The sequence below is a fragment of the Macrosteles quadrilineatus genome, unplaced genomic scaffold, assembly GCF_028750875.1.
Source record: "Macrosteles quadrilineatus isolate MER2022 unplaced genomic scaffold, UCM_ALF_1.0 Scaffold_4__1_contigs__length_99947679, whole genome shotgun sequence".
In the NCBI taxonomy this organism is placed as follows: Eukaryota; Metazoa; Arthropoda; class Insecta; order Hemiptera; family Cicadellidae; genus Macrosteles; species Macrosteles quadrilineatus.
In genome coordinates, this window is record NW_026542597.1 from 22,456,411 (window position 1) to 22,469,140 (window position 12,730).

Consider the following 12,730-nt stretch of genomic DNA (forward strand, 5'->3'; position numbering starts at 1 on the left):
TGCGTATGCAGGCGCCATATATCGGCCAGTTCCGCCGATAGCCACTAGGTTGCGTGGGAATGCACTCTTGGTGATCTCCTGGTTGGATTACCGCCTCGTCGCTTTGATCCCACCGATTGCAAGCTTGGAGGCTTTGTGCGCATGCGCGAACTTCAAAGTTGAATTTAACGGCGATCCTGAGTAAAAACGTAAGATCTGCACTAACCTATCTTAAAGACGAGACTTGTAAGTAGGCTATTTACTTTACGTTGTGTTAATAAAGACTGAGGTCATATAACAAAAATTATGCCTCAGCTACTAGATTTATAATTAAGTACAACACTCACTTGTCAATTGCAATAATTCCGTCAAAATAATAACAAATCTTAAGACACATTAACTGATGACTTAATCCATGTCAGTCAGGCTTACCAATCCTGATAATCTCTTCACTGGTGTTGATACAAACAAAAAAGACTATCTTAGGGAAATGATTACTAGGCAATAAATAATAATTTTTTAGAAAAATGAAACTCTCTTTACTATATTACAGTCAGAATATTAAGTTCATCTTGTTCATTGCGATCCCTGACACCAACTACCAATCCTGCTAGGTAGTTGCTGAAGTCACTGCGAAGCTTTTGACCATTCTCTTCAACATTGGCAGTAACTTGGGAAATCTTGGCAAAGTTATTTGCTGAAAAACACATTTTTGAGATGAATTGCACGAAATTAATTAATTTTACTACTACCAAACAATCGACAAATAATAAACAAACAAATATAACACCCTGTATGTACAACAAATTGTGCTTATTTTGATGTAATTTAAGAATTTTTGTATTTCAATTTTTAAGGGGTTTGAGTGGCCACAAAGGTTTAAGGTTTAAATTTCTTTAATGTAGGCTAATATGATCTATACTTACATAGTGTTGTATTCGTTGAATCGTTATTTTTTGTATGTTTTATAACCAGCCAGTTTTTAGTATTTGTCAAACTTAAGTTGCCGCTTTCGTTGATAAAAGCTTCAAAGTAGTTGTCAAGTTCGCTGGCGACACCTGGTAAAGAGGGGTCGTAGACAAACACAATTCCATGAGCATCTTTGTACATAGCTGGCCATAGAGGTTCAAACCTTTGGATCAAAAATAAGATTGTTGTAAATGGCAAGTTTTTTTGCAACAGAAATTTACTTATAGTTTTCTTACTGAGCAATTAAATAAAATCTACAATATTTTACATGTGCTCTTGTTCCTCTTTTAAATGTTGACTTAAAAACTGATATCAAGCAATCAATCAAGAATTTTTATTCATCGTTAACGCTATGTACAACACATGCAATGGATGAACGTCATAAGCCTAAAGTTTACGGGCAATAAGGCTAAATAAATATAAACAATAAAATATAAACAAGTGCAGTGTACATGCAAAAAGTATCACAGTCATCTTAAAAATAAAATACTGAAGTTTATAAAAAACATAGGTAAGCAAAGACTGAAAACAGGTGCACTGTGTATACAATACATGCAGTGTGTTTAAAATAAATTAGAAAAAACATAGCAGGGGGGCAAGAAAAGAGTTTGATAATAATTCTACCTGGTTTTTATATTACTTTTATGGATTTATTTGATTATGGTTCTTAAAAACAAAAATTTTGTTAAATAATACATCAGGATGACCATACAGGGTGTCCACATTCTGGAAAGTCAGGGATAGTCATAGAAAAAAATTCTGGTCACGGAAATAGGCAAAAAGTCATGGAAATCCCCAATGATGGAGGGATTTGAGGGGACTTTTCAATGATCTAGTTGGCCATTACCCCAACTATTGTAGGATTTTTCACAAATGTACATGACAATTTATTATGGTGTATTAGCTTATGAGTTTTGAGTTTGTTCCAGTTCAATAATCCGTCCCTACTTTATCTTAAAATTTAATATTTGTAGGATAATGTTGCAATGTAGCGTATTAATTAACCCTTCCCGGACGGGTGACGAATATCCGCTTATGGTTTTTGATGTTCCGGACGGGAAGCGGATATAACCGCCTTCTCTTCAGACAGACTGACAGGTGCTTTCTCCATGGCTGCACTCTCTCCCTGTTACAACTTAATTATTACAACTTAAACTCCAATACAAATATCGTTATAATGTTTTGAGTTGCCTTTAAGTTAGGCCCTAGTCTTTTCTAAATTAAGCCAAATTTTGTAAACACAATAAAAAATATATAATAAAAAGTATAGAAAGGAATAAAGAAAGTGGAGAGAGAACTTGGCCAGCTATGGGGACATAGGAGGCTGGGTTTTCTTTTTTCCTTCCTTATTTTGAATCGGCCTACCATATTTTAGCAAAATTGATTACTCCATTGTTATATGTTAATACATATTTCAGTTTTTTCAGTAGGCATTATCCTACCTATTTTCACAGTATTATTTGTGAATGTGTGTTATTAAGTTCGTTAGTCATGTAAATCAATAGTAATATATTGGTCATGAAAATTATTGAAATATTTTCTGTGTGGACACCCTGTCATATAACTAGGTATATATTTTTTATTTTTTTGTTCAAAAATGTATTTGCATGATAAAAATATCTCGACTTTTTTTAGTTTTTAGCTAGACCACAATTACTAAGAGTAGGCCTATGGTACAGGCCATAACCCAAAATAGATTAAATCAATTTGAAAAAAAGCATGACTGGTTAGAAATATAAATTAAAACTGGAAACCAAGTAGACCTATTATAAATCATTAATCTATAATCTATAATACAGTATAGATTAATGTATTGTCCTCTCACTTTGTATCTCCACTGCAATCCCATAATTCCACCTCTGCTTTGAGTCCTCGGCTGCTCATATTCAAATTCTGTGTTTCAAATTCCACAATTCGCACCCCTTGAGTTGGTCTGTATTCACCACTAACACTGTCGGAGCAATCGGACAAAAAGTTGGCAATTACTGTTTTCCCACTCTGTAAACATAATAAGCATTAACTTACATGTTTCACACTAAAAAGTGTGAAAAACATAAAACTTTGAAATAAAAAAAAAGTCAAAAGCTTTTAGATGTCATGGCTTGAAAATGGACCAAATAGGTGTCATCATTGGACTTTTGTCTTTTAATGGGTAATTATTTTGGGTATAAAACCATCAGCAGCTGATCTTAATTGGTAACAAAGTTTCTTACGACCTGAAGGGACATTCAGTTTTTTTTTGTTTAATTTACTTCGCCTTTTATCTCGAAGTACTTTGACTTTATTCTCAAAGTATTTCGATATTTCTAGTCTAATTTTAACACACAAAACTTCTCTCTGTTTCTGTCATTGTCTTACATGTCCACTCACTTATGAAAATGTCATGCTTCATTAAAAGAATTAAAAATTTCAGGCTGTTGAAGGCATAAATTAAAATATTGTTCAATAAATGTCATATTCCATGATGTGTGCTAAAAACACTTTCTATCTGCCAATTCTGATCAAAATATGTCTACAAGCACTCCAACATCAACAGTTAATAGTTGTGGTTGCAGTTGCCATACAATTTTAACAAACAACGGTATACCGTTGTTTGTTAAAATTGTCGTATTATAATACGACGGCCGTGAAGGGACATTTAGTTTGTGTGTTGAAATTAGATTAGAAATATCAAACTACTTCGAGAATAAAGTCGAAGCACTTTGATAATAAAATTGAAGTACTTTGAGAATCAAATCGAGGTACTTGGAGAATAAAGTCTTAAGTACTTCGAGAATAGGCCTACAACTGAATATGTCTGAAACGGTATTTGATTAAAATTACCCCTTATTCTCTTGAAGAGTTTTGGGAGAACAAATAAATTAAATATTCTGTCTTATTTTTAGTTCAATGTAAAACATTTTATTTTGTAAGATCTGACTCTATTCCTGTACAATTGTACTTAAATTAATAAAGGATATTTTGATTGATTGATTGAATAAAGTCAAAGTAGGTACTTCGAGAATAAAGTCAAAGCACTTCAAGATAAAAGTCAAAGTAAATGGAAACAAAAAGAAACTGAATGTCCTTCAGGGCCGTCATAGTTTCTCATTCATTAAAACAATCACTAGGTAGGCCTATTCATTTATTTTGGTCAATAAATACCATCAGATGTGTCAGTGTCATAAATCTAATCTAATACAGGTGAAACAGATAGACACTCTTTTAAAATAGAATTGTTTTCTGACAGCCATGGAAAAGAACTCCCTGAAATGATTAAACAGTGTAGCAGAAGTGCAGTTACAGTTTGTGGTCAAGTCATGTCCGGTGCTACAACTGAGAAGATTTATAACCAAGCAAACAGATCTCGACATCAGTCATTAGTAATAATTGCTGGAACCAATGATGTAATCAAAAAAACAACCTCAAACATCTATAGCAATTTGGAAAAGTATCTGACACAACTAAGTAAGGATAAATCATCTGTACATATTACCACAATACCAAATCGCTATGACATAGGCTTAAATGATCCGCGTCATGATGATATCAACTTATTAAATAGTTATATCAGAGAATTAGCAATAAGAACAAACAAAGTGCATCTTATTGACCTGGATGAACTACAAAGATTTCATTTTACACGTCATGGACTACATCTAAATCATAGGGGGAAGAAAAAGCTATCATATATCATTATAAATTCTATTAGGCCTAACAAAGAAATATCAAACATAAGAGGAAAAGTCAACCATAGTCTACCTCCAATAAGTATAATTCAGACAAGCATGAAAAGCATGATTAATAAATTTCAAAACGACGAATCTGTTGGCTTTGCTCACACCATATCTGCAGACCTGGAACATGAAAGGAGTCTAAGTGCTGGTGTGGCAGTTACCTTCCGTAAGGAGTTTGGTAAACCATTGCCCTCAGACTGCCTAAGCAGTCACCTAGCTTATCAGAAGACTAATAAGGGAGCTAGTGTCTTTAGCTTAATAACAAAACCAAAATACTATCTTAAACCTACAAACTACGATTACGACTATGCTTTCCAACAGTTAACTGAGGAATTCAAGAAGAAAAACCTTAAAGTGCTTATTTGCTCTGCAATGGGTTGTGTGAGGGATCAGGTGTGGCCAGATCACTTCATCAGGAATCTGGTTCAATTTCAAGAGGCAACCAAAGCATCTGTGCAAATAATCTGCTACCATCAACACTCGAACCGCCCATTACACAATGGTGTTCCCTACCAATACTTCATCAAACGCTTACAGCAAGTTATTGATCATCATCATGAGCAGGAGTCTTCACCAGTTAATCAAGAACTTCAATTGGCTTCAGTTACTAGGACTAAAATTGTAGAGGAATCCATGGAACACTCATCTGCTATGGAAACATCCTTAAGTAGCCCATTAAACGATGACGTGTCAACCCCTTCAGCTTGTAGAACCTCTACTTCAGACTTGAGATCACCAGGATCAAGTAGCTGCTTCTTTTGGCCCAAGGAAAATGAAAAAATGACCCAGCCTGTGGAGGAGTCACCAGCGCCTGTGTCATGTGATGGGGGGCTGTCTGTCAGGGGTTGTGATAGTGTTGGTGCAGTGAATAAAGTACCTTTAAATTGCCAATTGTTCACTCCTGTCTTGAATTCCCTACCCCTAACCTGTGATTCTATTAATACATCATGTCATAATGTAACCACTTTTTTAAGAAAAATAGGCCAAGATCTCGCAACCAATTAACACATTCTGTAAACAGCACTCAAAACTTTCTAATTCTTCATCAAAATATTCAAAATTTATCAACCCGTATAGGCATTTTGGAAGTAAACTTGGATGAAATTAAGCCAGATATTGTTGTTCTAACAGAAATTAACATGAAAGAGACAGATTTGTTTCATTTTAAACTGAAAAATTATAAAATAGCATCCTATTGGACCAGATCTTCAACCACTGGGGGTGGTGTTCTAATACTTACTAGTAACTATGTAAATTTTAAAACAGTACATATTAAAGGAATTCAAAAACTTATTTTGGAGAAAGAATTTGAGTGCTGTATGACTGAAATCATACTAGATGGTATGTCGTTTATATTGTTAGGGTTATATAGAACTCCTGAATATAAATATATCCAACCTTTCTTAGCAAAACTGGATATTACTCTAGATTTATTAACAAAAAGGTTCAAGAACATCATATTAGCAGGTGATATAAATATTAATGTTTTAAATCATGATAATGTGTACCATCAATTTTTAAATATCATAAATATATATAACATGTCTTATAGGGTTGACTTTCCAACTAGGATTACTGATAAATCAGCTACTGCAATTGATAACTTCATTACCAGCATTTTTGAAACAAAATTAAATGTCTCAGGCGTTATTACTCATGTATCTGATCATGATGCTCAATTGCTTGAAATACAAAATGTTAACAGTACAAACAAAAAGGTAATGAAGAGGTTATGCAGAAAGTATACTGAAAATAATTTTAAAATGTTCCTTAGGGACTTAAGTAATGAACACTGGTATGATGTTTATCAATCTTCGGTGGATGCAAAATTTAATGTCTTTATGTCTACTTTCAGTCACATTTTTAACACTAATTTCCCCAAAATGATGTGTGTAGAAAAAGTATCAAATATATGTAAATGGAATTCAAATGAAATAATAAGGAAAAAAAGTGAAATCCATGAACTAGTAACATATACTAGAGCAAAAAGGAATTCACTGTTATATAAAACAATAAAAGTAAAGAAAAAAGAGTTAAAGGAATCCATAAACAGTGCTAAACAAAAATTTTACCAAAATAAATTTAGAAAATCTAGGAACATAACAAAGACTACATGGAATATAATAAAAAATGAGATTTCACTAAAATCAAAACAAACTGTCCCCTCCAAAATAATCTTAGTTCAAAATGATAACCAAATATCAGATCCTGTTGCTGTGAGTAATGTTTTCAACAATTTCTTTACAACTGCTGTTGAAAAGCTTATTTTGCCAAACATTGATTCAACATCAAATCACAACATTTTCACCCAAAAAAAAGTGACTGCCATGACAAACGTTTTTAAATTTGAAACAATAACAGAAGACCATCTTAAAAAAGTCGTGCTGTCATTTGAAAATAAAATTTCTTCTGGGCATGATGAAATACCAATTACTCTAATTAAAAAATCACTACTTTTCATATCGAAACCATTAACACATTTAATAAACTCCTCTCTCATTTCAGGCATATTTCCATCCAAATTAAAGTTGGCTAAAGTTATTCCCATATTTAAAAAAGGTAATCCTAAAGATCCATCATGCTATCGTCCCATTTCAATTTTACCTGCCTTTTCCAAAATTTATGAGCGTATAGTTTATATTCAGCTGTCTAGATATCTTGAAATCAATCAGTTACTGGACAAAGAGCAACATGGCTTTCGAAAAGGAAAATCCACAGTAACAGCTGGTATAGAATTTATAGTCTATAATAAATGCAATTGATAAAGGGAAAAAGGTGGTAGGAATATTCTTAGACCTCAGTAAAGCCTTTGACAGTGTGTCGCACAATAAATTAATTAACGTTTTAAATGAACTTGGAGTCCGTGGTAAAGAACTTAAATGGTTTGAATCCTACATTAAAAATAGACACCAGTTTGTTGAAGTGGATGACATCATAGAACATTATAAAATAAACTACATTGAAAAAATTCAATCACAGCATCAGACACTACGATATGGAGTCCCCCAGGGATCGATCCTGGGCCCTCTACTATTTCTTTGTTATATTAGAGGTTTGCCTGGGACTATTCCTGGGAGTGACGGATCCATGTGTCTGTATGCTGATGATTCTAATATCCTACTAAATGGAAATTCTAATTCTGAAATTGAAACATCTTCTTCAAAAAATCTTCAAGTAACTCATGAATTTTTAAAAGAAAAAAATCTTCTTATAAATGCAAATAAATCAAACTTCATATATTTTTCAACCAAACAATCAACAACAAAATTTGAAGCAAAAATTTGTATAAACAATGACAAGATAATCCAAGTTGAACAGACTAAATTTCTTGGTTTAATTATCGACAAAAATCTTACATGGGACAATCACGTTAAACATGTTGTTAAAAAATTGACTTCTGGTGTATGTGCTTTAAGACAGATGTCTCAGATCTGCAGCATAGACACTTTGAGGATAATATACTTTTCATTACTGCATAGTCACATAGCTTATGGAATATCTATTTATGGAGCAACATCAAAGACCAATTTGGATTCTATCCTTATCAAACAAAAGAGAGCTATTCGTCTAATGATGAAACTGCAAAGAAAATAATCAGCTAAGAGATATTTTAAGGAATTACAAATCCTAACGGTGTATAGTCTGTATATATATGAAGCATCTGTCTATGCAAAACAAATTCAATTGTCATCCACTTCAAGCAATACTGGTGACTATAACACTAGGTTTAAAATTAACCTACCCCGACATAAATTGGAATTTTTCAAAAAGAAAACTTATTATTCAGGTTTGATTTTTTTGCAACACCTGCCGGCTTATATAAAGACGGAAGACAATTTGAATAAATTTAAAAGAACACTAAAAGACTTTTTAATTAAATTTTCATTTTATTCCATAGAAGAATTTTTAAACAATAAAAATTAGTAGCTTACATAATTTGAACTCCATAGCAAAATTAGGGGAACAATTTAAATTTTCACATCACAATGATTAGTAATACTTTTTCTTTTCTGTGTATATTTTTACTTAAGCCCGGAAAATGGGTATATGTTTTTTATTTTAATAACTGCTAATGTTATGTGATTGCAATAGTGTTATATTTTTAATATATTCAATTAGAAATTCTTCACTTATCTTAATAGTATATTTTAATTTAAGCACTTTGTAATATGTAGTTATATGTATTTATAGCCTATTTGACTCTATTCAATACATGTTATTTTATGTATAATGAATAAAGAATGATTTGATTTGATTTGATTTGATTTGAAACTTACAAGTACCAAAGACAAGTAACTTAAGTATTAAATTTGCATAGCCAATGGTACCAGTTTTAAAGAAAATGTTTGGTAAGAGAAGAGATTGAAATAAAAAGCAGTGATTTCCTGATGAAAATCTTATTTTTATATAAATCTTTGGGCTGTAATTAATGATAGGCTAATAGTTGTGTAAAATAGTGTAAACTACTTTTAGTAGATTAGAATTAATTAAAATAACTTGTAGTAAAAAACATGTGTCTTCAATTCTTTATTATTGTTTTGTTGTGTTTGTAAACAAGTCCATTATAATTCAATGTAGTATTGTTCAAGTTATTAAAAACCTTTCTAAAGGTAATAAAAGTTCTTTTTAATTCATTCTTACTCTCATTACAATTTTAATAACTTGATATTGTGAAATGGATACGATCCTAAAGCCAGACAAGTTTAGTGTAGATCCAAACTCATCATCTGCAAGTAAGGGTTGGACACATTGGCACAAAACATTTCAGAATTTTGTTACCAGCATCACACCACAACCATCCGACTCCGATAAACTCAAAATACTTATAAACTTTATTACTCCGGAAATCAACGAGTACATAAGTGAAAGCGGTACGTATAACGATGCTATATCTGTGCTAAGAAGTATCTATGTAAAACCTGTAAATGAAGTATATTCCAGACATAAACTATCTGCACGTCAGCAGCTACCTGAGGAGACTATTGACCAATATCTCCAGGCTTTAAAATTACTAAGTAAAGACTGTCAGTTTAAAGCTGTCACAGCTGAAAAGAATAGGGATGATTATATCCGTGACACATTTATTGCTGGAATAAAATCTTCTGCAATTCGCCAGCACTTACTAGAAAATGTTTCGTTGACACTAGATCAGGCATATAGTCAAGCCAGATCCCTAGAACTTGCACATGAGCAATCATTAGCTTTTCAATCTTTCCAATCTATAGTAAATGCAACTTCGTCCCAAGAAACTCAAGCGAGCAATCAGAATGTTGATGCAACTTCAAGCAGTTTAGAAATGTGTTCTCTAGCTGCTGTGACTGAAAAATGTTTCTTTTGCGGTAATCTAAGACATCCTAGGGTCAAATGTCCAGCTAAAAATACAATTTGTCATAACTGTGGTAAACAGGGGCATTTTGCTAAGGTCTGCAGGGCAGGTAAACAACAAACCAAGCAATTGGATAAATCTAAAGAAGTAATGAACTCTATTGACCTAGCAGCTTCGCCCGGTGGGTTAACAAAGAGTACAGTACAAGCCCTAGTTTTTAATGGTAAATCTGTCTCTGCTTTGATAGATACGGGAAGCTCTCTAAGTTTTATAAACAAATCTACTGCTCTTAATTTAGGTATTCCTATAAAACCAGGTAGGGGTACTGTCTCAATGGCTACTACATCAATCACATCCGACATAACAGGTCAGTGCAAAGTAAATCTTTTCATTCTTGATCACTTTTACAAGCAAGTTAATCTTTCATTGTTACCAGATCTTTGTGCAGATATAATTGTTGGACATGATATTTTGAAAAACTATGCAAGTATTAAAGTAGTCTTTGGTGGCAACAAGTCACAACTAACCGTAGCCTATGTAGCGTGGCAGCCTCAACTGTAGAACCGGTATCTTTGTTTTCTAATTTAAAACCGGAATGTAAGCCAATCGCTATCAAGTATCATCGCCATAGCACCGATGATTTAAAGTTTATTGAAAACGAAGTAAGTAAATTGCTTAAAGACGATGTTATAGAGCCTAGTACGTCTCCATGGAGGGCTCAAGCATTAGTAGTTACTACTGAAAATCATAGAAAAAGAATGGTCATTGACTACTCCAGGACTATAAATCGTTTTACATTACTGGACGCTTACCCACTACCTAGAATCGATGATATTGTTAACAAAGTTGCAAATTATGAGTTTTTCAGTACTATCGACTTGAAAAGTGCGTACCACCAAGTAAAGATAAGAAATGAAGAAAAGCACTACAAAGCTTTTGAGGCCTGTGGTCAACTCTACCAGTTTAAGCGTATCCCGTTTGGGGTCACTAATGGGGTGGCAGCATTCCAACGTGTAATTGACCAAGTCATCCGAACAGAACAGTTACAAGACACATGTTTTTTACTACATTCTTCCTCCCTAATGTTAATGAACGTAGTCATTTAAATAATTAGGAGGTCTTCTGCTTCTGAAACTTCTTCTCGGATATGTGTTACAAGACACTTACGCCTATCTTGATGATGTCACAATCTGTGGAAAAACACAAGAACAACACGATATAAACTTAAAAAAGTTTATCGAAGCTGCATCCAAATACAACCTAACGATTAATAATGAGAAGTCTTCATTTTCACTGCGATCAATCAACTTGTTGGGCTATCATATATCAAACAAAACTATCAAGCCTGACCCCAGTCGACTAGATCCTTTGAAAAATTTACCTCCACCCAGAGACACAGCATCACTGAGGAGGACCCTTGGTATGTTTTCACATTATGCATCACTTAAACCAGATTATGCTACCAAAGTGATTCCACTTGCGCGTACTACATTCCCTTTGTCCAAAGCAGGGCTCCAGTCTTTCGAAACTATAAAAAGTGAAATCATCAGATCTGTAGTAAGCTGCATTGACCCTGAAGCACAGTTCATCGTAGAAACTGATGCATCTGAGAGTACCATTGCTGCAACTTTGACTCAATCAAACCGTCCAGTCGCATTCTTCTCAAGGATACTTCCTCCAGCAGAACATAGACATTCAAGTGTCGAAAAAGAAGCACAAGCTATTGTGGAAGCACTGCCGAAATGGCGTCACTATTTGGTTGGTAAACATTTCAAGCTGATTACTGACCAGAGGTCGGTTTCTTTTATGTTCGATAACAACCGTCATGGCAAAGTGAAAAATGAAAAGATAATGAGGTGGAAACTGGAATTGTCATGCTTTCATTATGATATTGTTTAATAGACCCGGTAAAGATAATATGGCTGCAGATGCCCTGACTATAGAGTATGTTCTTCAATCCAAAATCAAGAAAAACTGTTGATTGATTTACATGCGAATCTATGTCATCCAGGTGTGACACGTTTGTACCACTGGGTTCGAAGTAAAAACTTGCCCTACTCGATTGATGAAATCAGACGAATAACAAACTCCTGCAATGTGTGTGCTGCTGTGAAACCTAGATTCTTCAAACACAAAGGGATTTTGATTAAAGCCACTTCTGCATTTGAACGGCTAAATATCGATTTCAAAGGCCCGCTGCCTTCATCAAGTCGAAACCATTACTTATTAGTAATAGTAGACGAGTTCTCACGGTTCCCATTCGCTTTCCCTTGTTCAGACATGTCATCGTCAACAGTTATTTTATTTGGTGAAATAAAAAATACACACTTACCCTACATGGACCAATCAATACTATTTTTAAATACATGACTTTTCTTCTGTTTTGGCTGTAAAAAATATGCCTATGGTAGTTAAAATTTGTAAAATGACATTGAATCCAATAGAGGAAATAAAATTAATTAGTTTCTATGTCTGCCTGTATTTGTTTTTAATTGTACAAAACGAAAACCTCAAAACCAACACAATATCAGTTACTATGGTAACTAACTACCAGTGTGACCAACATCCGCGAAAGTGAAAGCATAACCTGCCTATATAATTTATGTATGAATGCAAAAAAATTACTTTTTTTACAAAATTATATAGGCTAGACGCATCACGCAAGGTGGAAGGAAAAAACACCGTTTCTTTCCACCATGGGCTATACAGTTTGTTGAAGTGAGTCTGAGTCATCAGCTGT

At 33.6% G+C, this 12,730-nt stretch overlaps 1 protein-coding gene across 1 annotated transcript; it reads right to left on the reverse strand.

Moving 5' to 3' along the window:
- Window positions 1–494: 494 nt before the first annotated feature.
- LOC128993319 (intraflagellar transport protein 22 homolog) lies at window positions 495–12,437 on the reverse strand. The gene is made up of 4 exons (XM_054417136.1): window positions 12,323–12,437; window positions 2,774–2,946; window positions 906–1,111; window positions 495–676 (listed from the first exon to the last, which is right to left on the reverse strand). Exons 1-4 carry the CDS (start codon window positions 12,356–12,358, stop codon window positions 522–524), a joined length of 570 nt encoding a protein of 189 aa, XP_054273111.1. The 5' UTR covers window positions 12,359–12,437; the 3' UTR covers window positions 495–521.
- Window positions 12,438–12,730: the final 293 nt, after the last annotated feature.